This window comes from Salvelinus sp. IW2-2015, linkage group LG35 (genome assembly GCF_002910315.2).
Source record: "Salvelinus sp. IW2-2015 linkage group LG35, ASM291031v2, whole genome shotgun sequence".
Taxonomy (NCBI): domain Eukaryota; kingdom Metazoa; phylum Chordata; class Actinopteri; order Salmoniformes; family Salmonidae; genus Salvelinus; species Salvelinus sp. IW2-2015.
This window is the reverse complement of record NC_036874.1, coordinates 12422204-12449888: the sequence shown is the minus strand read 5'-3', so window position 1 is coordinate 12449888 and position 27685 is coordinate 12422204. Positions and strand designations below refer to the sequence as shown.

At 43.9% G+C, this 27685-nt stretch overlaps 1 protein-coding gene across 2 annotated transcripts in view; it reads right to left on the bottom strand.

Moving 5' to 3' along the window:
• LOC111959136 (mannosyl-oligosaccharide 1,2-alpha-mannosidase IA) overlaps positions 1-27685 on the bottom strand; it is a 239554-nt gene that overhangs the window by 112826 nt on the left and 99043 nt on the right. For both annotated transcript variants that reach the window (XM_023980596.2, XM_070437363.1), the window contains exon 2: positions 12232-12328. In XM_023980596.2, the coding sequence (XP_023836364.1) occupies positions 12232-12328 (97 nt within the window). The remainder of the gene's footprint in view (positions 1-12231; positions 12329-27685) is intronic.

The window sequence follows — 27685 nt, the reverse complement described above, 5'->3', positions numbered from 1 at the left end:
AGTCAAGGGGTCTGAATACTTTCCAAATGCACCATATACATTAAAAACTCCACTTTGTCCATGACAGCCAATAGAAGCTCATAACACAACCCTTCTTGTACGTGTCTCTTGTGGAAAATCTTCTCCATATGCTAGAAGCTAAGTCTTCCTATTCCCTGAGACCTAGCAAAGAAAACATTGTGTTGTGTAGAATGTCTACTTCTAAGAAGACAACTACTGAACATTCCCTTAGAAAATACAGTAGGTAGAATAATGAGAGCTATACATATCTACTGCATCTCACAACTGGTTTGTTTAATAACCTCTACAGGATCGGTTTCCCCCGCGGGACTGTTGAGCTAACGTAGCCTAATGTGATTAGCATGAGGTTGTAAGTAACAAGAACATTTCCCAGGACATATCTGATGTGGGCAGAAAGCTTAAATTCTTGTTAATCTAACTGCATTGTCAAATTTACAGTAAATATTACAGTTAAAGAATGCCATGCTATTGTTTGAGAAGAGTGCACAGCTATGAACTTGAAAATGTATTAATAAACCAATTAGGCACATTTGGGCAGTCTTGATACAACAGTTTGAACAGAAATGCAATGGTTCATTGGATCAGTCTAAAACTTTGCACATACACTGCTGCCATCTAGTGGTCAAAATCTAAATTGTGCCTAGATTCCTAAGTCATATATTGGCCTTTCTCTTGCATTTCAAAGATGAAAAATATATATTTTTTCTTTCTATTATCTTTTACCAGATCTAATGTGTTATATTCTCCTACATTAATTTCACATTTCCACAACTTTCAAAGTGTTTCCTTTCAAATGCACCCCTCAAGAATATGCATATCCTTGCTTCAGGTCCTGAGCTACAGGCAATTAGATTTGGGCATGTCATTTTAGGCGTTTTTTTTTTTTTAAAGGTCCGATCCTTAAGAGGTTTCAATGGTGGGAAAAGCATCACATTTGAATGACACTTTATGTGTGAAAGATCCAGTATGCCCATCCCCCAGCACACACAAGACTATAATTATGATGATTTGTGTCTTGCTGGAGAGAACGATGGAAACCTTATTGGTTCAACATCAGATCTGTGAGATTGAAAGGAGGGTTGGGACTGGGTCTCCAGGGTGAGAGAAGTGACAGGGGGGGAGGGGGATTTGGGAAAGTGACTTGTCACCTGGGGCTCTGTCGCTATGGAAATATAAAGTAGATGATATCTTCCACACTGTATGTCACCCATAACAGTGCCTGTGGGATGAGGGGGAAGTAAGCGGGGGTGAGGCGGGTGTGAACGGGTGGGGTTGACCCTTCACGCTGCTTGTATGTATTATTTGACAGTCAGAGTAGAGGCGTCATTTGCCTAGCCCTTCATTTAACCCTGACAAAAAGGTCCTCCCACCTTGTTTACCCCTCCCTACTGGCACCTTCACCGAATGCACACTACCCCTGAGACCAGATGCACTCTGGGACATAATTGGAGAGTGGGAAAGAACTGTGTGCTCTCTGTACAGTTAAGAGGGCGGTGGATAGAATGGCAATAACGTTAGGGTGCTTCCCAGTTCAACGCCTTTAATAAAAGAAAATCTCCGGATAACAGAAAAGGGAGGACTGCGAATGATGGGGCTTAAAGGTCGACTTGACCCTCGGAACCATGGTGCCAGTGTGTGTCTCCTGTATGGTTTTATTCACTCTGACAGTATCTATACAGACTGGCACTCTCCAAAGACGCCTTCAGAATCTTAGGCCTCTCTATGTCTCATAGGTTTTTCTCCTACTCACATCATAATAATTCACCCTGGCTAGCAGACATTCTTATCCATCAGAGGGAAGGGACCGGGGGGATTCACGGACCACCAACTGGTCTCTAAAAGGTTTCCACTGATCCCACCTCTGTGGAAGAGGAGGGAAGAGGACTCTTAAATAATAAATACCCTCAACTTCATCACCTGGGGGCATCGATCGGCTTCCATTGAGCTTCCACATGACCTTCGCCGTGCTCCATGCTGCTTTTACCACGATTGAAGTGCTTGTGGGTTTTTTCAATAAACGCCTCTGGTTTAAATGGTACCTGGGTGTGCTGTGCGCAAAAGGTCAAGGGGTATTTGGTATTTATTAGGATCCCCATTAGCCGCTGCAAAAGCATCAGTTACTCTTCCTGGGGTCCACGTAGGGGCCGAGGGGCCCGTGTCGCATTCTGGGAAGGCTGGTGCTTTTTAATTGCACCTCATGGGAGGAGAGAAAATAAGAAAAGAGGAGGAGGGGCGGCAGAGGTGTAGAGACTACCGAGGGGGGATGAAACGAGGGAAATAAAAATATATTTTGAGAAAGGACACAGCGATAAGATAAAGGGCAAGAGGAAATTGCAAAGGGGAGCGAGGAGAGAGTGGGGCGTTCCGTCTCTTTGTGTTGGGGAGAGAGAGAACTGCCAAAAAACACTGCCTGTAGACAATCCAATTACTAGCCATAAGAGATGCATTGTTTAAGGATAGAACAACTACTGGAGGACAACATTGTGCTCCACAGGGAAAAGAGATGCCGCGACTGCTAATGTTATGTTCTTTTCTGCTGTACTACCATGACCGCGATGTTCTCCTCAGCATCTGGCCGCGTTGGGTTTGCTCTGTATGATACAGTGTGTGCTTAAGTTAGTGATCCACATACTCTAAAGCCGCAGTAATGACATCGCTCACAGTGGATGAACATCCCTTTAAGCCCCCTATTAAGGCTTGGGGATGGTTCGCCTCGCATTAGAGAGCATGAAGAGGAAGTGATACTGTCACCATTTGTTTTAATGAGATACAGGAACGACTTGCATCATTTTCTGACCAATCCACAACAATAAAGCTCAGGGTCGGAAGCTGGCAAAATAGGCAGAGGCTTAAAAAGAAGCCTTACCTTTTCAAAAAAAAATTGTCATGGTGCAGAAAACAAAAAGAATCATCAAAACTCATCAAGTGGACACCTATTGGTGTGAAAGACATTGACACGTTACTGTACACAGTAGGTCTATGTGTGACAATCTAGAAAACTGGGACATAATCTTGGTTAGCATTTCCATCACCGTTTTTTTGTCTCAGTAAGCAGAGACACAAAGGAAGGATTTACTCGTGGGTTTCTGTGGCAGTGTTGGCCTTGAAGCAACGGTCTGTTTATGAGCAGTGTACAGAGAGCTTTCAGCCAGCCGTTCCTGGAGCTTGCCGCCTAATCCTATTCCTTACAGCAGCCGGGGATCTCGAAGGGTGTTTGAAAGTCAGCCAATGTTTTCTTTCTTCCATTTATTCTTCTCTCTTTGGTGATGATGAGGGGGGGGAGAGGTGAAGGCCAAGGTTTCCAAGGACACATAACGGGCAGACGGGGTTGACATGAAAAATATTCTCTCCTCTTTAGCTGCTCCTCTTTAGTTGCTGCTTCCCAGCCAAGGACAAAGGCAAGGAAACAGCTCTGGAGTCGAAGAGCCCAAAGCCTTGATTGTTGTTCACAATGGAGTGGTACTGAATTGTTACCTTTCTTTTGAAATTGGAGGGTTTGTAGCCTTGTTTGTTTGCCGCAGCCGTAGAGGTTGAACAAAATGAACAATCAACTTGTCCACTGAAATTTGGTTTGAGTGATTTGGACACGGAATGATACGGTRTTAGGAGTCTGGGGGAGCGAGGGAGAACAGCAACGACAACAACAAGAGTAGGCTATACCTCCGTCTTTAAAAATTCCAGGGAATCACTGCCTGGGTGAATTCAAGTGAATGCTAAAGGCTGTACTCCATAAACGTTAAAGAGTAAACTCATACACCTTAACGTGATACTAGGTACATGGAGCTAAAAGTATACTATTAAAAATAATAGTCTCTGGGTTCGCGCCCAGGCTCTGTCGCAGCCGGCCGTGACCGGGAGGTCCGTGGGGCGACGCACAATTGGCCTAGCGTCGTCCGGGTTAGGGAGGGTTTGGCCGGTAGGGATATCCTTGTCTCATCGCGCTCCAGCGACTCCTGTGGTGGGCCGGGCGCAGTGCGCGCTAACCAAGGGGGCCGGGTGCACGGTGTTTCCTCCGACACATTGGTGCGGCTTGCTTCCGGGTTGGAGGCGCGCTGTGTTAAAGAAGCAGTGCGGCTTGGTTGGGTTGTGCTTCGGAGGACGCATGGCTTTCAACCTTCGTCTCTCCCGAGCCCGTACGGGAGTTGTAGCGATGAGACWAGATAGTAATTACTAGCGATTGGATACCACGAAAATTGGGGAGAAAAGGGGGTAAAATTTATAAATAAATAAATAAGAAAAACTCCAGCACACCGGTAATCTTGATGATTCCCCAAAAACATATGGATCTGTTTGTCTTCTTTTTAACTGTATTCAATAAACTAAAAGGAAAATAATAATACTGCCTGACCCAGGGTTTCCCAAACTCAGGGTCCCCTTTGCTAGTGTTTGTTTGCACTGCTCTTTGCTATTTCTTCCGGTGCTCATCTGTGGGGATTGAGAGTTGATCCAGTACATCACTTTCACCACCTGTTCGTCCTTTTACATCSTACTCCAGCTCAAGTTCTAGCTCTGCTCAAAGACAGGGAACACCTGCCGCTTGATGCTTGCTTCGAATCAGCCTCACAGATAATATGCACGCTTGAAGAAGAATGTCACAAGATTATTTTTAGTTTAAACACTCATAAAACTAGGGCACCRGCGAGAGCTCCCGAGCCAAACTCTCAAAATTATTCAACGTGCTTAAGTGTTTTCACTGGCAATTYTCTAAATATTAACAAGTGTCSCTGCATGACTTTATGTTACCCTCCCTGCTCAGAAAGTTTCTCTCCATATCTATACATATACAAGTATTTTCCTAGCCGCAAGCCTTGGATGTTATGAAGCCTTCTCATCATCCTCTACTCCAGGCGATCTGCTTCTTCTCTCAGAAGGCAGTGACAGTTGGTGCACATGTCCTTGCCCTTGCCGACTCTCCTGTCCATCAGCTATTCCCCTGTAATGATGTGTGTTGGCTGAGGCACAACTCTCAAGCTCCAATTCAGACTACAGAAATATTCTGTCTGCCAGCCAGGGAAGCCTTAACTACCTGTCGCAGCTGAAATGAGCACTTCAAGCTGACCTAAGATAATCACTGCACAGTGTGTGCGCGTGTGCGCGTGTGTGCCCGCGTGCGCGCGCGGTGTGTGTGAGAGAGAGAGAGAGAGAGAAGAGAGAGAGAGAGAGAGAGAAAGAAAGAAAGAGAGGGTGAGAAGGGAATTGAAATTGAGAGAGAAAGATACATATTTCCTCAGATTACACAGATCCACAAAGATTCGAAAACAAACCCAATTTTGAAAACTCCCATATCTACTGGGTGAAAATACCACAGTGTGCAGTCACAGCAGCAATATTTGTGACCTGTTGCCACAAGAAAAGGGCAACCAGTGAAGAAGTGTAAATAAAACCCATATTTATGTTTTTTATTTTCCCTTTTGTACTTTAACCATTCGCACATCGTTCAAGACTGTATATATACATAATATGACACTTGAAATGTATTTATTGTTTTGGAACTTCTGTGAGTGTAATGTTTACTGTTCATTTTTATTGTTTATTTCACTTTTGTTTATTACTAATTCACTTGCTTTGGCAATGTTAATCTATTTCCCATGCCAAATAAGCCCCTTGAATTTAATTTAATTGAAATAGAGAGAGAGGAGAGAGAGAGAGAGAGAGAGAGAGAGAGGAGAGGAGGAGAGAGAGAGAGAGAGAGAGAGAGAGAGAGAGAGAGAGAGAGAGAGAAAAAATACATAAAATCAAACTTTATTTGTCACGGCCTTGACGGCCTTCGACTAGTAACCAAAAGGTTGCAAGATCGAATCCCTGAGCTGACAAGGTAAACATCTGTCGTTCTGCCCCTGAACAAGGCAGTTAGCCCACTGTTTCAAGGCCGTCATTGAAAATAAGAATTTGTTCTTAACTGACTTGCCTAGTTTAAATAAAGGTAAAATAAAAAAATTGTACTAAGCTTCAACTTCCTGACTGATGTCTTGAGATGTTGCTTCAATATATCCACATCATTTTCCTGCCTCATGATGCCATCTTTTGTGAAGTGCACCAGTCCCTCCTGTAGCAAAGCACCCCCACAACATGATGCTGCCACTCCCGTGCTTCACAGTTGGGATGGTGTTCTTCGGTTTGCAAGCCTCCCCCATTTTCCTCCAAACATAACGATGATCATCATGGCCAAAAATGTCTATTTTTGTTTCATCAGACCAGAGGACATTTCTCCAAAAAGAATGATCTTTGTCCCCATGTGCAGTTGCAATCCGTAGTCTGGCTTTTTTTATGGCGGTTTTGGAACAGTGGCTTCTTCCTTGCTGAGCAGCCTTTCAGGTTATGTCGATATAGTGCTCATTTTATTGTGGATATAGATACTTTTGTACCTGTTTCCTCTAGCATCTTCACAAGGTCCTTTGCTGTTGTTCTGGGATTGATTTGCACTTGTCGCACCAAAGTACGTTCATCTCTAGGAGACAGAAAGCGTCTCCTTCCTGAGCGGTATGACGGCTGCGTGGCCCCATGGTGTTTATACTTGTGTACTATTGTTTGTACAGATGAGCCTGGTACCTTCAGGCGTTTGGAAATTGCTCCCAAGGATGAATCAGACTTGTGGAGGTCTACAATTCTTTTCAGAAGTCTTGGCTGATTTCTTTAGATTTTCCCATGATGTCAAGCAAAGAGGCACTGAGTTTGAAGGTAGGCCTTGAAATACATCCACAGGTACACCTCCAATTGACTCAAATTATGTCAATTAGCCTATCAGAAGCTTCTAAAGCCATGACATCATTTTCTGGAACTTTCCAAGCTGTTTAAAGGCACAGTCAACTTAGTGTATGTAAACTTCTGACCCACTGGAATTGTGATACAGTGAATTATACTTGAAATAATCTGTCTGTAAACAATTGTTGGAAAATTACTTGTGTCATGCACAAAGTAGATGTCCTGGCCGACTTGCCAAAACTATAGTTTGTTAACAAGAAATTTGTGGAGTGGTTGAAAAATGAGTTTTAATGACTCCAAACTAAGTGTATGTAAACTTCCAACTTCAACTGTTTTATTMGAATGTAACTTCTCCTAAGAAACGTCAAACTACATAGGTGGGTGATTGTGGCTGCGATGAATACATCACACACACACACACACACACACACACACACACACACACACACACACAGGTTTGTTTTACTATCCTTGTGAGGACCAAACAATTGATTCCCATTGACAAGCCTATTTTCCCAATCCCCTAACTCTTAATAACCTTTTACTGTAGTGGGCTAAATCAGGGTCACACAGAGTGTTTCTTGGTAGTCCAACAAATTTACTTTGAAACAAAAGTATACACCTCACACACATGGTTATGGGCKCAAAAAAAGAAGRCACCTGTACCATGTTAGATGTACTGTAGAGTTGAAATGTATTCAATTTTAAGTTTACATTTAAGTGCATATTACACTTTATATACATCACAGAGAACTGAAATATAACAAAACCGTTTGACATAGAAACAACAGATTTCGGCATAAAAAAAAAAAAGTTGATTAATTATGAAATTATGAAAAACATTCCACCAATTAGGCCACTAGAGGGCACTTTGGTCATTCAACTGCAGGAAAGGGCTACCCTAAACCTAATTGTAACCCTAACCCTAACCCCTAAGCCTAAAATAGCCTTTTTCCTTGTGTGAAATGCGTGAAATGTGTTGTGTGAATTGTGTGAAATGAATTTTCCTTGTTTTACTATCCTTGTGAGGACTTCTGGTCCCCAAGGACAGTAAAACCAAAAACACATACACACACACAAGCTAATCTGCCAGTGTGACGCATTATGTCTCTCCATTACCAGTCAAAGGCATTACACGGAGAACAACATTTCTCATACCACATTAAAGATTAAACCGACCTTCCATACTATCATAGGGATTTCAATTCCATAACAGATCCAGTTTCAATGAGTCATGATTGAGTATGTCAACATCATTCCTCGATTGTACTTGGCATATCAACAGCACTCGTTTAATTTCTCTAAGCATCCGGCCATGACACATTTAGAAGACTTGTTGTCCAATTTGCCTTGTCTGTGTAAATAGAAAGCTGAGTAAATAGATGTCTGTCAAATATAACAAAACTAACAAAGAACCATCTGAGGCTCAGAGACCAAATTAAACGTGATAGCCAATAAAGACATATTCATAAATGGCAGAAAATACCATCAAATGTATCATACGGAATAAGGTTTTGACGTGTCTGTCCTATATCTAGGACATATAAGAAAGCTCATGAAATATTATTATTACATTTTCTACACATATTTAAACCCTAATAATTGTTGCCACAAAACTACCTTCATACTTCCATTAATGTGTATGGGTTACCTTCAGACGAGTCCCGTGACWCTTGTAAAACAGATAACACCACTGTGTTCGTGAGAGTCTCATCTTTCCATAGAGTGGTCATRTTAGTTTGTAGGCCAAACCGTTCGGCCGCTACAGACGTTTCCGTGAGAAGACCGACTTTCAGAATATCTTCTGGTCTGACAAATAGAGCTGCAGCTCTTCCACTTTCCACCGCAGATGCGAAAGGGCAACATAGGCGGATGCAGTGGTTTGAGTTGCAGCCGATGCAAAACAGATACACTATACATGCAAAAGACTGTGGACAGCCCTTCAAATGAGTGGATTTGTCTATTACCAGCCACGCCCATTGCTGACAGGAGTATAAAAGATTTTGTCGGGAGCTTCATGATATGGGTTTCCATGGCCGAGCAGCCGCACACAAGCCTAAGATCACCATGCACAATGCCAAGCGTCGGCTCTAGTGGTGTAAAGCTCGCCGCCATTGGACTTTGGAGCAGTGGAAACGTGTTCTCTGGAGTGATGAATCCTGCTTCACCATCTGGCAGCCCGACAGACTAATCTGAGTTTGGCGGATGCCAGGAGAACACCAGCTGCCCCAATGCATAGCGCCAACTGTATAGTTTGGTGGAGGAGGAATAATGGTTTGGGGCTGTTTTTCATGGTCGGGCTAGGCCCCTTAGTTCCAGTGAAGGGAAATCTTAAAGCTACCGCATACACTGACATTCTAGATAATTCTGTGCTTCCAACTTTGTGGCAACAGTTTGGGGAAGGCCCTTTCCAGTTTCAGCATGACAATGCCCCCGTGCACAAAGGTAGATCCATACAGAAATGGTTTGTCGAGATCAGCGTGGAAGAACTTGACTGGCCTGCACAGAGCCCTGACATCAACCCCATCGAACACCTTTGGGATGAATTGGAACGCTGACTGCCAGCCAGGTCTAATCGCMCATCACCAGTGCCCTACATCACTAATTCTCTTGTGGCTGAATGGAAGCAAGTCCCCACAGCAATGTTCCAACATCTAGTGGCAAGCCTTCCCAGAAGAGTCAATAGACTCTCAAGGATTAATCAGCAGGTCTAAGTAAACAGTGCTTTAAGCTCATACAACTACGACAACTCCTTCAGCATTCAACAATGTGATATATGACATTCATGATTCAACTTGACTTTTATTTTTTTTATTTTTTTTACATTAGAGCAACCTATGATACAACTAGGATTTAGAGATTATGCTGCCACTTATCCTTCCCTATATTTCAAACTGAGCATTAGAACAACATAAAATTGTGTATAATAAGTGTAGAATAATCATAAAATCACTTGTTCTTGCCTGGTTCCTGTCATCGGCCACTTTGTGTAAAGTGTTACCTACTTATCATTCTGAAAGTTACAGCAAATATGTGTGGGTCTTGAAAAGAAAAACGTTAACAAGGAATTATAATGATGAAATGCTTTTAAAAAGTTGTAAATGAGGTGTAGWTGGTCAGAACAAATCAATGTACTGTAAACTCCCACGTRAAGTGCACTCCCACACATAAACACAAGAGCCTTCAGCACTCACTCTAGAGTTCTGCTGTGYCATTACTCGCCCACAACTTTGTGAAAAACGGGAGAATGAACTTGCGCTTAATATTTCCGAGTAAACTCCTCAGTATYCTCTCTCTGTAGTTGTCCAGCGGTACCACGACCTTTTCATGGGCAAAGAGGGAAAAGCGTGATGTCTTAAACCGTGACTCATAAAGAGAGAAGGAAAACCGAGAAGAAAATTAGGAGGATGCAGAGAAAGAGGATGGAGAGAGAAGAGAGGCAGGCAGCAGATGTGTCCTACCTCTCGTTCAGGGGCTTTGACTGAGTCTGGAGTGAGAGAGAGCAGGAGSGACGTTCCAGTGACTTTCAGCAGGTTTAGAACATGCGTGTGACAAGTAGGCTAACTGACGATCCAATCTCAACCCATCTCTGTTTAGTCATGGGATTAAATTAAAGAACACAGCATCCAATTTCACACCTGGCTTCCTCCAACRTAKMACTCCTGCAGCACAGTGTGACAGTCACCCACAGGACAACCTCGCGCCCCTCTTCCCTTCCCACATGTTTGTCAGTATTAGTAAACGGGGCGTGGAGAGAGAAAACCATGTCAGATTTCCAACGGAWTGGAAGTTCATTTGCTTAGTGGGATTAGCGATATTGGSTTGAAGTAGTGAGCYGATCTCTTTCCCCAGAGACTTGAAAGAATAGAGACAATTTTGAGAGACAAATTGACTGATTACTGATTTCGATAAGCTATCTACTCTGCGTATATCTGGCTGATCCGTATAGGGGATATTTATTTCACAGAGGATAATTACGTTACTCAGATATAGGAAGCAATTAAATGATAAACACCAGTAGGAATTTGGTGACCTCTAACCTCTAATAGCTGCTGTCTGTKTTATTTCTACATTTCACTGCATAATGGCACCTTAAGTGGTACTGTGTAATTAGGTAGAGCAAAAATGTCAATACTATTTAGAAGGTGTAAGATCTTCCCATGTGTTAGGTCTACAAAGCTGCTTTAAAATAGAATGTACAGATATTTCTTTCACAGATCTTTCAGGCAGCTACCGTAAAAGTTCTTTACCAGAATGATCATAATGATAACCCATACACAGATGGTTACTTACAGGTGTAAAATCTTAATTTGAGTCAATTTGCTACTGGAGGAAATCCTGCAGTAGCAAATTCTGCAGCAAAAGGAAATGTGAATTTTTTATGTGGATTGTGATGAATTGACATTTCAGCAGGGGTTGATACATTTTTCGTAAGGGAAAATCACGTTTGAACTTTCAAAATGGAAATGACTAACGGTTTAAATGTCCTGCAGGCTGATCAAATTAAAATCCTACACCTGTAGGGCTATGAAATACAACCAGATATCATGCAAMGGGTTGGAWCTTAATTCCAACACATGGGGAAGAGAGAAGGCYGAGTTATCACCCTACTTGCATAATGCATGACATTTACATGAATACTACAGTACAATCACATTTACATGAATACTACAGTACAATCACATTTACATGAATACTACAGTACAATCACATTTACATGCATTTTCTATTTGGAAGACACATTATCGTATTACTACTACATGATGAGAGAGAAAGAAGAGATGCCATCAAACCTCGGAGAGAAAGGTTAGCATTGTCTCACATAATGGCCTCAATACTCCACAATCGAAGTAGACAGGACGTGGATGAACTCGGGCGTGTCAGACAGACAAAGGCCCACCAAACTAATCCTCATTAAAAGCTGATCACACTTCTATTAAGAGCTTTATCACAGGATATCCTGTCGCTCAGACGTGTTTGTGTGTATCCGTGTCATTAGGGACCTGAGGAACCTTCTGGTACCATGTCCGATTAATGGCCACACAATGACAAGGTGGTATAAAGGCTGCTGGGACAGATCTCAGTCTGATGGACCCGGAAAGAACCATTCTGACAGGTGGGTTCATACACACCGACAAGTGGGAAATGCACATAACATGCACTGCTAGTCAGGAAGCATATTGCAGGCCTTTTCCACCTACAGTGCAACCATATGCAACACAACAAAGATGATTAAATAATGGTAGCCAGGGGATCCGCAYCCAGCATGTCTCTAAAATGTTCAYGAGCGAAAGATACCTTCCACAATGAGAGCATCCTCTTCTATGAGCGATTAGCATGAATGAAAACTCTTTGACCTAGAGGTCGACTAAGACCCACAGACAATTGTGTGTCCATGACTGCAGACCATTTGACTGTTTTTGATAAAGACTGTAAGACCTTCACGGGCAGCTCCCCAGTAACCTGTGATTGGGGCTTTTTAGCCTGGGGCCACAAAACACCACTCACCAAACATGTTCCCAATGTGGCCATTCCTGGTCAGGGGCCGTAGCTCGTTCTTGCCCCAGGCAAAGCTCTTGTAGTTGTCCCAGGCAAACTTCATCATCTGAAACACAAAAACAGGTGACAGTGTTAAGAACACAGGTCAGTCACTAAACTGATGGCAAACCACCTGATTTACAACAACAGCCTTAATTAAACTGGAATGGTGGCCTGCAGCAATGTCAATTATGGATTATTGATTTGCTGTGGATTTAACACAGGCATGCAATTATCACACATAAACCACACAGCTAAACAATGCCATTGACAATACACCCAAGTACCCCGGTTAAATCAAATTAAAAACAAGGTGCAACACCATTCTCATTCCAAAAACCTTCCAAKATCTCCTCAATTGAAATAAAAAATGGGACTCCCAATCACAGCCCGGATGTGATTCAGCCTGGATTCAAACCAGGGACTGTAGTGACGCCTCTTGCACTGAGATGCAGTGCCTTAGACCACTGCGCCACTCCCGGAGCCCAATTTAATCATTATGGCTGGAAGAGCCCATGCTTGATCGATCATATCGCTGCCTCGAGCGACACGTTTATAATTAGCTCGGTAGAATCTGAAGGGGAAGTTAGTTGACGTTCATCAAACGAATGCATAAATTCACGACTAGGCAGACACTGACAGCAGCCGAGGGAGTGTTCCAGGCAACGTTCTTGTTTGTTCTCGCTTCTCTAGGAGGCGATGAACTTAAGAGAATTTATTTGTTAATACGTACATTTTGTTTTGATGTCGAGTAAAGGCTATGCAAGTCTGTGCTCTGTGTGGCTGAGCTTGTAACTTTCCTGGACTTTCTGGCAACTGTGATGCAGACCTCCGGTACAATCACCTGGATGTCTGTCATAGCTTTTTTTCTGCAGTCAAATATAGTGTGCTATCAACGAGGATAAGAATATTAATAGCATATGATCTTCTGAATATGAATCAATCATAAAAACACAAAAGGAACACTTAAGCCCACTGATATACATGTAAATATTGAAACAAAAGCAGAATTCCTACTTCCTSTAAATCTCCCACCGAGGTAATTAGCTAACCACCACACCACCYCAGCATGTCAGAATTTGATGTGGTTGACTGACACACCAGGAATAGTTTTTTTCAGAGGCGCAGTAGTAATATGATGTGATTTATATCATTAATACTGCATGAGCCTGTGGTGGTCTCCAGAGGTTAATTGAGAGCAGGCAGCATCCATCTTAGCCCAAGACACACATGCAACTTAATATACMGAACAAAAATATAAACGCAACATGTAAAACGTTGGTGCCATGTTTCATGAGTTGAAATAAAAGATCTCAGAAATGTTTCATGTGCACAAAAAGCTTATTTCTCTCAAATTGTGTACACATTAGTCTATGAGAGAGTGTTCTCACATATAACAGCCAAAGCCTCTGTAACAGAGAGGGAAGACATATTCTTCAGATCTGAAAGCTCTAGCAACTGATGAAAAAAGGGGTCAAGGTTCAAGAAAGGTTGAGAGCCGAGCYGGTGCTACCTGGGCTGGTGAGTTATGGCAGCTCAGCTCGGCTTACATCAGTGAAGGTCGGGGTTTTCAGTGAAGGTCGGGGTTTTCAGTGAAGGTCGGGGTTTTCAGTGAAGGTCAGGGTTTTCAGTGAAGGTCGGGGTTTTCAGTGAAGGTCAGGGTTTTCAGTGAAGGTCAGGGTTTTCAGTGACCACGGGAGCAGAGTGAACGGTAGAAACAGGCAGAAACAACAACATCCTGCCTTGTGGCCTAATGCAGGTTTACACAACACTTTCACAAACACACACGCTTGCTCACCCATCCACACACACACAGGGAGGCAACAGTTACCACAGATGCACACTCACTGTCATTGTTGAGCCTTTGCAGAATAGTCGTCCCAGCCAATTTGAGCGGGCATCGTTTCAAAAGAAGCTTTYTCGCCTAGAGATATGCCAATATTAACACCAATAATTTATGCAGGACCGCATCCAGTGAAAGTAAAGAACTAGCTTGAGACATGATTTGGGGATTAGCATCAAGGATATTGATGGTGCAAATTTGTTTGTATGGCAATAACTCCAGCCAGGGCCAGAAAGACGAGCATAGTTTACAATATCAGACAAAATCATTTCCCTCAGAGCAAAGGATTCAGGTTTCAGATGAAATACACTTTTTAAAATAAAACGCTAGTCTTGCTCCACTCCCCAGGGATAGAAAGTATAATGGAAAAAATGACTTTGACATAAATGCTGGGGTTTTGTAAACATTTGAACTCCGTGTTCACTTTATCTGGACTGGGGAAGCTCTGAAGTTAAAGCACAAAATAACTGAGTGTGTAGAGATTGCAGAATGCAATCTGTACAGAATGAGAAAACGAAAGCAGGAAATATCCCGGGAATAATGCAAACTTGCCAGAAGCTGTGTTTTCTGATATAATATCAATTTTAATATTCAGGTCCAGTGGCATAGAAATGGTCAAATACATAGAATAATAGATAACATGCTCACTCAGATAATTTCTCAAAAGTAGTTTGGTGCTGAATCCTCGTAGTAAATATATTTCTATGTAACGCAGCAAGATTAGAGAGCTTTCTGCTTGTTTACTCGAACGTACAGCCATCACTCAAAGCCTCTTCCCTAACTCCTACTCCCCACTGTTTCCCCAGTGGCTCTAGCAGCCAGCTGGATGTGATGCTCCACGCAAACTGTAGATACAACATGCATAGAGATAATTATTGATGTCTCTACACCAGTGGGGAGGAGGAGGACACAGGCCTGTATAATTATATCCCCTGACAATGTTGTGATCAGTAGGGCGCCGTGAGATGACCAGGGTCAGAGAMCGCCAGGATCACAGGCCTAACATGCCACGATCATCATCAGCAGCACACACATACACACACCTAATCGCACACACAATCAGAGACCACACCAATCGATAGCACCCACTATAGCCCTAGCACGCTTCCACCCAGACAACCTTTCTAGGAGAGCAAATGGATGGGGGCAAACTGTTGCCAGGGGTAAATACGCTAGACATACAGCGCCAGTCGCAACTGCTTTTTGGCTCATTAATTGGCTGGTTCTTGGGGAAAGCAGTTCAATAGCAGCCAGTGATTAAAATTAATCACACATTTATCAGAATGTAATTTGCCAATTCCATTCCCTGAGGTCGGAAGTCAATTCTTTCCAACCTGACTCTCGAGGATTTTCGCACGACAACACTCGACATGAAAAACAAGATGGCTTAGAGCGCTTCAGTGAATATGCTTACACCAAACAGCTTTATCAAAATCTCCTGGGAAAGATGCAATATCACCGGTTTTCCGCGTAGCAAATACAACAACATGATGAGCAAAAAAAATCATTACAGAGACATTTGTTTTCCTTCCATTAATGAGAAAACTCACTGCCTGATCATTTGACGAAAGGCGCTGAAAGACTTTAGGTTTTCTAATCAAAACCAGCTGTAAATAAGCAGCAGCTGTAGATAAGCAGCAAATACCACAAAAACACCATGGACATGCCAAGCCTGGAATGGGGTCCATTTTAGGATACCCTCAGCCTCAAGGAGTGTTGACAATTGACACAAAAAGGGGTGAGGCTTGAGGCTGAGGGTGGCCTAAAATGGATACCGTACTCGAGGTCACAACTACCCTCTGCTCTGTAAAGGGTTAAAAGAGCAGAATATTGACCAGSAGGAAATACAATGAGCCCCTAGTGTGTAAACCACTACCCCTGGAGCAGATGAAAATAAGGGGCAGCCATTAATAACTGTCTGGTCCTCTTCAGCCTATCACTCTCAGCACGTTCTCAGCAGGGCACACACACTGGCCTGTCTTACTCAGCTCTGGACAGACAGCATGGTATGCTGGGAAGAACTAGGGCTTCTAGAGCAAGGCACACGTAGAGAAGGTGACAACACACCCTATGGTTTTTCCTGAACTAAGGCTGGGCAATAGATTGAACTGGCACCGAATGTCCTTAAACAAAAATAGATATGGTGTCATATTAGGACAGCCTAGTCCCAAAAGACCATATACCACTTTCTCTTCAATTTGTTCCAGTACGCCACCAATCAACAGTTGCAGAGACAACATTTCGAGAGCTTGTGACTATAAAACTTCCCATCTGCAAAAAGCTGTTTCTGAGATAATTGGCTTTAAAGTTCCGAACCCTCATTGGTTTGAATAGTGTATTGAGAGTACTACACTCAACAAAAAAAAAACATAACCTTTTCAGGGACCCTGACTTTAAAGATAATTCGAAAAATCCAAATAACTTCACAGATCTTCATTGTAAAGGGTTTAAACACTGTTCCCATGCTTGTTCAATAGAACATAAACAATAATGAACATGCCACCTCTGGAACGCGTCGTTAAGACACTAATAGCTTACAGACGGTAGGCAATTAAGGTCCACAGTTATGAAAACTTAGGACACTAAAGAGCCCTTCTACTGACTCTTGAAAAACACCAAAAGAAAGATGCCCAGGCTCCTGCTCATCTGCTAAACGTGCCTTAGGCATGCTGCAAGGAGGCATGAGACTGCAGATGTGGCCAGGGCAATAATTGCTAATGTCCGTTTCTGTGAGACGCCTAAGACAGCGTTACAGGGGAGACAGGACGGACAGCTGATCGTCCTCGCATGGCAGACCACGTGTAACAAACATGTGCACTGGATCGGTACATCCGAACATCACACCTGCGGGACCAAGTAACAGGATGGCACAACAACTCCAGTACACCAGAAACGCACAATCCCGCCATCAGGCTCAGACTGTCCGCAAATAGCTGAGAGAGGCTACTGAGCGCTTAGGCCGTTTAATGCAGTCCTCATCAGACATCACCCAACAAACTTGCCATGGCACAAAACCCCACCGTCGCGACCAACAGACTGGCAAAAATGCTCTTCACTGACAAGTCGCGTTTGTTCACCAGGTGATGGTCGTGATTCGCGTTTTATGTTCGTAGAATGAGCGTTACACCGAGCCTGTACCTGGAGCGGATCCATTGGGAGTGAGGGCCGTCTCATGGTCTGGCGTGTGTCAACAGCATCATCGGACGGAGCTTTGTAATACATGCAGCAATCTCAACGCTGCGCTTACAGAACATCCTTCCCATGTGGTAACTTTCCTGGCAGCTCATCCTGACCATGACCCTCCAGCATACAATCCACCAGCCATACTGCTCGTTCTGTGCGTGATTTCCTGCAAGACAGGATTCAGTGTTCTGCCAGGCCAGCGAAAGAGCCCGATCTCATCCCATAGCAAGCGGCTGGGACCGTTGCTTGATCGGAGAGTGAGGCTAGGCCATTCCACCCAGAAATGTCCGGAAAGCTGCAGGGCCTTGTAAGAGTGGGGTAACATTCTCACAGCAAGAACTGCAAATCTGGTGCAGTCCATGAGGAAGATCACTGCTCTACTTAATGCACTGGTGGCCACACCAGATACTGACTGTTACTTTTGACTTGACCGCCCCCCCTTTTGTTCAGGGACACATTATTCAATTTCTGTTAGTCACATGTCTGTGGAACTTGTTCAGTTTATGTCTCAGTTGTTGAATCTTTTTATGTTCATACAAATATTCACACATGTCAAGTTTGCTGAAAATAAACGCAGTTGACAGTGAGAGGACGTTTCTTTTTTTCCTGAGTTTATTTTAGGTAGAGAACATTGAACAGATCAAGGTTACGTCAATAAYTCAATTGCCGATAGAACCTTATAGTCCCAAGCTCTCGATTTGCTTAATCACCTATTTGCACAAACAAAAACCGTCAAGGTACGGACACTCACACATTATTGTTAAAAGTGGGGCATATGTGCACTCTCCTAGGTGATTCATACCTTATCCTTATTATGAATTATTAATCATCACGGCACCAAAAAACTGCTAGCAGAAAAACAAGCTTGAACGTTTGTATTGAGAGAGCCTGTAAGGTCATGTACTATACGGAGAGGATTCAGAGCCTGCGGGTCATTAATATAGACCAGGTCTGTTGTGTTAGAATGGACACGCAACAGTAGCTCTGAACAAACCCTGTGTACCCCTGTAGCAGGGATTKAACACACAGCTTAGCAGCAAACGTCAGTCTTTTTTACTGGATCTAATATAGCATGTTGCTATATATAGTAAGCCATACATKATCCGATTTTGGATAATGTATCCGAATGTATTCATTCCTAATGCTTTACTCAAAATACTCACATACATCCCATTACATAAAAAGAGATTAGGACAACCGTATCAAGCATGTTTCGGCTAAAGAGAGCTTTTATTGTTGATTGGAGAAGCAGTGCGTCACGTTGGAAATGTATCAACTGCATTGAACGTCGTTTTTAGAAACCCAAGTGGTGCTTCCAGTGTGGATTGGATCACTGAGATGTTGCATAACAAACACGCTATCGAAAACATGGCATCGGCAGCTGGGCAGGGACCAACGTGGACAGTCGGCCACCCAGAAGAGGTAGAGAGAAAGCCCGGGCTTCGACCGGCAAGGCGCAACGCTTTGTAGCCTTTTCCGGATGCCTAATTATGGCAGATCTCCCGCTTAGCCAGCACAGTGACGGTCCTCGTCACAATGATATTTAATCGATACCTTCCCTGGTTATGTGAGACCCTTCAAAGTGCCTGGTATTAAATTAGAAATCCCTCTGCATCGCAAAGAGTGAAAGAGGGCACACTTTTGACAGGCATTCAGGACACAACTACAGAGAGTTAGCATGTATGGAACGGTGGAGATGGAGGGAGGGCAAAATAAATTAGCAGGATACTACTTCTTTGGCAGAGGGTAAGACTGTAGGAAAGGAAGGAAAACGTACAGTATGGTACACCCGTCAGTATTCGTCAGCCTGAAAGCTGTATGCTGAGAGAGAGAGAGAGAGAGAGAGAGAAGATGGAANAGATGGAAGGCGGGATTGAGGGACGACGCATAGACTGATTAAAGAGGGAAAAACTGAAGTCAGTGAGGGGAGAGGAGTTTTTTTTAGAGAGCAGAAGGTACTGTACACCCGTGTAAACACCCTTGCTATTGCAGACAGAAAGACAGGAATATTATATGACAGAAAGCTTTCCAGATCCCTCTTTTGAAGGTTATCGACACCTTAATGGCACTGCATACGTAAGAGAATAAGGGTACAGTGGGTTAACCACTTCCACCGTGCAGGCTAAAATAGCTCCCACCTCACCTCCATGCAGTTACAATTGTGTATTGCTTCAAGGAGGGGTTTTGCCTCCACTATTAAGCCCAATATCGGAGGTGAACATTATAGTGAAGCGTAAACCCAACCTGCACTGCTCTCCTGTCTACACCATACCTTCCTCAAAACCATTCTGCCCAGCAACAGGGTAGACTTGTCTGACATGAAAAGCAACGGTCTGTGAATGGCCAAGGTCTGAGAGCTTGAGCCTGTGCAGTCCATGTACAAGTACATACGGTCCAGAATGCTCAGTCGGTTGGAGCCTGTTGCTAGAGGAGACATCAAGGTTGTCCGTTACATTTCCACTTCACATACGTTGTAATAATACCTGCTGTGTGATAATAAGTCGTTGAATGAGATACGTTGTACGTGAGATGAACACGCCGTAGTGGTAGTAGAAGTAACAAGTGGGTTCTCAGGGGATGAATAAAGGAATGAATAAGTGCTAGCCTGTTCCACCCTGACACATACACGACAGCGTCAGTCAGACAATCATCTATCCAACATCTTAATCCTCCATCTCCTACAAAGCGGTCAATCAAACCATCATCCGCTCTTTCTCCAAGTTACAACGGTACAGTTCCCATCCCATCTCATTTGGACACCCACTGCTCCCAGCGGGAATGCTGCATTATTAAAAATAAAAAAATAAACGGAGATGAGAAAAATCCCCAGACGTATCAATCCCCACTCTGACATGTTTACAATTTTCTATGTCGTGCTTCTAGCCATACATCCTCATTTGGAGGCGGGAAAATGACGGGAAAGGGGGAAAAAAAAACAGTCACGTGCATATCGGAAGCTTGAAATAGATTAACAAAAGTGTGTGGAATATGGAATTCATTGTGTTTCTTCACACACACACACACACACACACACAGACAGCAATCCCTCACAGTGCATTGTGCAAGGCAACCATTTAGAAGTCACTTCCTTAATCACACTCAAGTGCTGAACAGACAGTATTCAAACCCTGACAAGGCCGTGCACAATGAGAGGGACTCCTGATCTCTTGAAGACTCCAATGCCAAGCTACCCTGCTTCAGCAGTATCTGTCTCTCTCTGTCTGTCTGTGTGATCTTTCTTCTTTTAATCTGCTGACTATTCTCGTTTGGTTCTCCATGGTTTTATCTCTCTCTCTCTCATTTGTTCTCTCTCTTTCTCTCATCTACTCATACATCTTTCCTCCCTCTCTCTGGTCTCTCGCTCTAAAAACTTACTTTGAGCTGGAAGATCCTTCCTCCAAACCCTACAACACATTGTGAGTGACAAGGAAACTGCATTCAAGAAGATGATTACAGTAATAAAACATTACACTTCTACTAAGAGAGGGATTGTAATAAAACAGACAAGGAGGAAGCCACGGGGCCTCCTCTGAGTTCCAGCACAGATGGCGTGTTAACCTCTATCTCCACGGGGCCCTCGGGAGCCGAACTGCCACTGGCCAAAGAGTACCATTAAGAATGTTAGAGCTAGCCCTACAGCCGTATAAGACTGAGCAACACACCCACCACACCTGACTCACAACATACGTGACACAACCACAGGGCCAATAACCTGTCCCATCCAGCGATCAGACAGAAGACAGACAGACAGACAGACAGGAACATGGGACAGAGCGATAGAGAGGGAGGGAGAAGAGAGAGAGAGAGAAGAGAGATGAGAGAGAGAAGAGGAGAAGAGAGAGAGAGAGAGAGACAGAGAGATGAAGAGAGAAGAGAAAGAGAATGAGAGAGAGAGAGAGAGAGAGAGAGAGAGAGACCACAGCTACCAGTGGAGGCTCCTCAAAGAAGGAAGGGGAGGACCATCCTCCTCAGTGAATTTTTTTTTTTTTAAGTTATCCTTTTTAGATAAAAGTATACTAAATGTATTCACGTCACAAAATAATTGATTAAAACACACTGTTTTGCAAAGGTCTACAGTAGCCTCAAAAGCACTCTGTAGGGTACACCATGGTGTAGTCAGAGGACAGTTAGCTTCCGTTCTCCTCTTGGTACATTGACTTCAATACAAAACCTAGTAGGCTCTTGGTTCTCACCCCCTTCCATAGACTTACACAGTTATTAGGACAACTTCCTGGGGACGTCCTCCAACCTATCAGAGATCTTGCAGCATGAACTGACATGTTGTCTACCCAATCAAAGGATCAGAGAATGAATCTAGTACTGAAAGCATAAGCTGTATCTAGCTAGCACTGCAGTGCATCRAATATGGTGAGTAGTTGACTCAAAGAGAGAGAAAGACAATTGTTGAACAGTTTTCAACAAATTCATTTCTACAAAAATGAAGGAGAAGCAAGCGAGAGAGAGATGTTTTTCACCTTCAGTTTCACTTACTTAGCTAGCAAATGCAGCTAGCTAGTTTAGCCTACTGAAACACCCAGCTCAAACAGAGGGATGCAATGTTAGCTAGCTGGCTATGATTATCCAACACAACACTGGAACTCTTCCAAGTCAAGGTTTTGGTTTTATTCATTTATTGCCACCGGGGCCTGCCAGTGTAACTGCTGACTGACTGTACACTGTAACGTTACTGCATGATTGTAGCGGGTTTACTAACACATTATTTATATTAGCTATGTTGACTAGAACGTTTCTTTAGCTAATATGGGTACAACGATGTAGGCTGTGTGTAGTGGTTATGACATGGTTTGGCTTGGAAAGGATTTTTCGCATCCAGCTGATGTGTTCTGCATTGAAGTCCACAAACGAAGGGAAAAGGTGAGAGAAGGAGAGTGCATAGAGGAGAGAAGGAATACTATGAAAGTGAACTGTGTTTACGTGTGATCAGGGGTGTATTCATTCCGCCGATTCTGTTGAAGAACGTTTCTTAAACAGAAGCAAACGAAACAGGGATAAAAATGCCTAAATTTGTCCATAGAAACTCTTGTTTGCAACTGTCTGTCACCTCAAATTTTTATCTCGACATATGTGTACCTACGTATAAACTTTAATTCATAGGCTAGGTTGTAGCAACCTCATGATGGGAAAAGGGAAGATTTGAGTGTTTTTTAAATGTATTTTATTTCACCTTTATTTAACCAGGAACAAGTTCTCATTTACAACTGCGATCTGGCCAAGATAAAGCAAAGTAGTGCGACAAAAACAACAACACAGAGTTACATATAAACAAACGTACAGTCAAATACACAATAGAAAAGTCAATGTACAGTGTGCGCAAATGTAGAAGAGTAGGGAGGTAAGGCAATAAATAGGCCATAGAGGCAAAATAATTACAATTTAGCATTAACACTGGAGTGATAGATGTGCAGATGATGATGTGCAAGTAGAGATACTGGGGTGCAAAAGAGCAAGAGGATAAATAACAATATGGGGATGAGGTAGTTGGCTGTGCTATTTACAGATTGGCTGTGTACAGGTACAGTGATCGGTAAGCTGCTCTGACAGCTGAATGGCTAATAAGTCAGAGATGAGGGAGACATAAAGACTCCAGCTTCGAGCTGAGATTTTTGCAATTCATCCAGTCCTTTGCAGCATGAGAACTGGAAGAACATTCGGCCAAACGAGACAGCGTTGGCTATGGGGCATGACCCCAAGTGCAAGATATCTGGTACGCTCCTCGCAGAAGTGCGCCGTGCTAGCGGAGGTTGGCCTGTTGTCTTTTTGTCCCTACGTGGACAGTGAGTTGATATAAGGCGGGGGTTTTACCTAGCACAAGACTTATGAGATGACCTGGAGCCAGTGGGTTTGGCGACGAAATAGTGTTAGCGAGGGCCAGCCAGAGGCGAAGACCATACAATAAGGCTCATGTGGGATGGGCGGTAGGTAATCATTACCCTCGTGACAAATGGCTCTTGCGTTGACAAAGACGGGATACCATTCTCCTAGTCGATTATAGAGCTACATCCCAAGTTTTTGGCTGGCCAAGTAGCAGCTGTGTTGGAGGCAATTTTTTTAGAATGACTACTCGCCTAGAAGTCAAAGGGATCGGTAGGATAGTCAGTTTTTACGATGGCGTGTGAGCTTTGGCAGCAGAGTGAAGGTATGGTTTGGTGTGCAATATAGGAAGCATCACGAGATTTCTTAGAGTTTGCAGCTTTCGGAGTGGAGGATGCTAGACTCGTACTGAAGTCTGGAAGAGATTTAACAGTGAACAGAGCTAGAGATGCCAAACCAGTTACTGAGGTTGAGCCTTGGTTTTGAAGTTGTCGCCAGCGATAGTCTAAGTCAGCAACCGTGCCAGCAGTAGTGTGCTAATCGGAGGCGTGGAGCGTGGGGGACCAGTGTGCCGGGCCAACAATCGGTTTTGTAGAGCATCAGGCCATGCATCTGCTTAGATGTATGTGTACATGGACGCAGTTGTAAAAGATAGAGATGCTTAGTGGAAGACTGTAACTTCACTGAATGAGTGGTGGGTTTTCACATATTGAACGTTGGGTGAATGGAATTTGGATCAGCAGTCCATATTCCCGAACATGCTGTGAGGGAGTTATCGTTAGAGTGAAACAAGATCCATCTCATGAAGAGAATAACCGATCCCTGCGCGCCTACGCAGACAGAACGGCACTGACCGCTAGCTAGACAGCGAGCAGTGAGTGTAGCATCCTAGCGATAAGCAGCAACTACCAGGCAAAGGAGTGACGCCAAGAAGCAGTTGAGCGGGAACATAAGTCATTGCACTCACGCGGTCTCCCTATGAGACCATGGCGCTAAGCAGCTATATGTGTGTCAGTCGGTATGGGGAGTGTGATGACAGGGTGGTGTGGTGTGCTCGTTGTCGTGTGTCTGTGTCGTGTTGTGTGTCGGAGTGTGGTGTGTGTGGTGTTGTGTGTGTTGTGTGCTGATGGTGATAGTAGGTATTGTCATGCCAGGTGTCTTTTCTCCAGACAAAGAGGCATTGAAGCTATTCCATGAGTAGGGACACATGCGAATGATGAGACTATGGCGGATCACAAACGTAAGCTACACACTCATACAGTATATAAACCTCAAGTACAACACAGACACACACACAGCCAACACCAACACACACTACACACACAACATACACACACACACACACACACACACAACACACACACACACCACCACACACACACACACACACACAACACACACACACACACACACGCAACACAACACACACCACACACAACACGCACTACGTGAGTCCCTGTAAAGCCACAAGAAGCCGCCAACGGTGGCCTGGCCTTCCCAACACATTTCATCTCAATAAACACTGAAACAGAATAACTCTGAATAACAATTTTGTTCAAATACAGTACTAGGTATGCAGTTTATAATATACTACGCTTAATGCAGTAGGGCGAGGTGGTATGTGAGCATGTTTATGCAAATCCCTCTCCCCTCCCATGTGTGTGTGTGTGGGTCGCGCTAGTCGCTTGGCTGCGTTATCAAACCAAAGCAGCCTCCATAACTTGAATCGTATTTTCTCTCTCTCTACCTTAATTTGCCGTTTCTGTGAACACAGGAATCAGAGCTAGAGCTCAGTTGAGGGCCAGAAACATTGTGGAATAAGGACTTCTAATCAGACATAGTGTAGAAAAGTAGATGCGTGATATTTGTGTAGCCAACTAATACGTGTGGTGAAACGTTATCAGAAGTTGGGCATACCTTGTTAATCGCACGACCAATTGTGCATCTTGTGCATTCCCGTTTTTTTGCATCCTCGCCGCAGCGCAACAAAAACATTATCTTCTCTTAAACTCCACACAAAATAGTAATGTACTGTATCGCTCTGGGTTTACAGGATGACAGTTTAAGGCCTGTGTCCGTATTGATACCCAAAGATATTCAGAAAAAAACTGATAATTTCACAGCCACATCCATTAAATAATTCCATATAGCGCGCCTCAAGAGCTTTGTTTGCGCTTAGGGGCAATCTTCCGCTTCCACTCCGACATCTACAATGCGTGTAATGCAATTGGTGCTGTTGGTGCGCGGCGTAACTGGTCCCAGCTTAAGGAGCGTCTCTTATAATACTGAGCAAGGGCAGGGAGGATCATTGGTAATAAATCACCCCTCCACCCTGGCGTGGCAGCTCCAGACACCGAGGCCTTAACGAGGTGCTGTGTCATCACCTGGAGGGGGAGGAAGTGGGGGAGGAAAAGGGGGAGGAAGAGGGGGAGCCGAGGGGACCTCTGGCAGAGAAAGCACCACATCAGCGCCACACCTCTTCACACCCTACCTCTCCCCTCCTTCTCCCCACTCCCCTCACCAATTACCACTGGCTCCTATATCGGTGAGGAGCCATTTCCACCCAGTAGAAAACACATAGGGAGCGGCTCGAGTAGCCTAGCAGGACCCTGAAGGCCACCGGAGGTGTCTAACTCAGCTGCCCGACTCAGCACAATCATGCGGTCCATTATCACAAGCCGAAAATAAAGGAGGCACCTCGACAAAGGAGAGCAGGATATACAGAGAGGTGTGCTGTAGCTAGATCATTCACTCATAGAAATAATGTCAGTCTGCTGGCTCCACTTGGCTTGACCACTGAACGACTGAACACAGCCCTACTGGCAATTAGAGGGAGCGATGTGTTTGAGTCCTAGAGGTATATATTCAATGGAATAAAAACGGAGTGTCACGGAATGTTTGTTTGGGTAAATGTATTGAAATTCGAATGATTCAGATGGCTCGGCATCTGACAAAAGGGATGCTGGGAAATGCACATCGTGCTTGGAAATCATTTGCCTTGTCAAATGGTGTCAATAGAGAACATGTATTCAATACAGAATGTTGAACACCCTGTCTCCTTTGGCTGTAATGCTATGTTTACAGTAATTGTATACTCGGAACGTAATAGATTTCTTTAGCCGTGGAAACATTGCGACATCCTTTACAAACTAATTTAAAGTACACGGCCCTTGGTTTTCGCCGTCCAATTCCGTCTAACTAGAGTACTTACTTTGAAATATTATCATTCATCTCACTAATGAAAAACAGGGTGGATCATTTCTGCAAAACATTTTTTGTACATTTTCTAAAATATGAAATCACTTTTAAACAACATTAAACCAGTCCGTCCACTGAGTATTTGGTCTATCTCTCTTAATCTCCCATTTTCTCTCTTTCTCTCTCTCTCTCTCAAACACACACACACAAGYATAAACACGACCTATCGTAGAGAATCCATTAATTTAGATCAAATTATTGCATGTTGTATTCCTGTCCATGTAAAAAGGATAAAACAGCCTAAAGAGCAATTTGAGGATTCAAGATCGACTACGAGGTGACTCTCCTCTGTGTACCTGTGTGTGCGTGCATGTGTGCCGTGCGTGTTCGCCAGCCTCTGTGTGTGTGCCAGTATGTCCACGCATGTGTTTGTGCATGTGTTTGCTCCTGCCTGCCTGTGTGTGTTCATCTCTACCTCTCTCCAGCAGAGAACTCAACCCACTTTGCTYCCAATCGGATCATTAGGAGACTGTGCATGGCCTGTGCCAAGAGGCCTCCAGAGTCTACAGACGTTAAGACTCCATAAAATATTCATGCCGAGAGAGTAAAACACCACAAAGAGCCTATTTAAATGGCTGGTTTGGGGTCCTGGGCCCTAGTGATGGTGCTGACCCGGGTTTCGGGCCGCTTAAACGCCCCCCCCATTAGACCTCATAGGGGAGCAATGARGAGAAAGAGAGAGGCACAATGGAGCTCTAGCCGATATATAGAACAGCCATGCTTCCATATTTAAGAGCAATAGTCATTCACTAACATGCCATAGTATTACAGTATTAGTATTAGGTGTATCGATATTAAGTCCAATTGGTAATTAAGGCGTTTGTTATATCTCCCCTTTGATGTGATTGGCGTATATTTGCCCACTGAGCGGGCACAGGGGAGGCTGGGGAGATGGCAGGTTCCCTGGCCTGTTTGTTCATCAGTGTGCCCTTAACATGGTCAACTTGCCCAATGGGCACCAGGCTGCTGGACAGAGTGGGCAGACCACCAACCACTAATGGGCATGGGGATGGAGAGAAGGAGGCAAGGCTAGGGAGGGTCCAAAGCCTTGAAGGCACAGCCAAGCTGCAAGGGTGCTTGGTGACCATGGACAGAGATGAGTCACAACAATAGACACACATAGTGTGCTTAAACGAATAACACACAAACTATTGTCTTTTTCATGTCTATATTGAATACATTATTTAAACATTCACAGTGTAGGTTGGGAAAAGTATGTGAACCCCTAAGCTAATGACTTCTCCAAAAGCTAATTGGGGCGGCAGGGTAGCCTAGTGGTTAGAGCGTTGGACTAGTAACCGAAAGGTT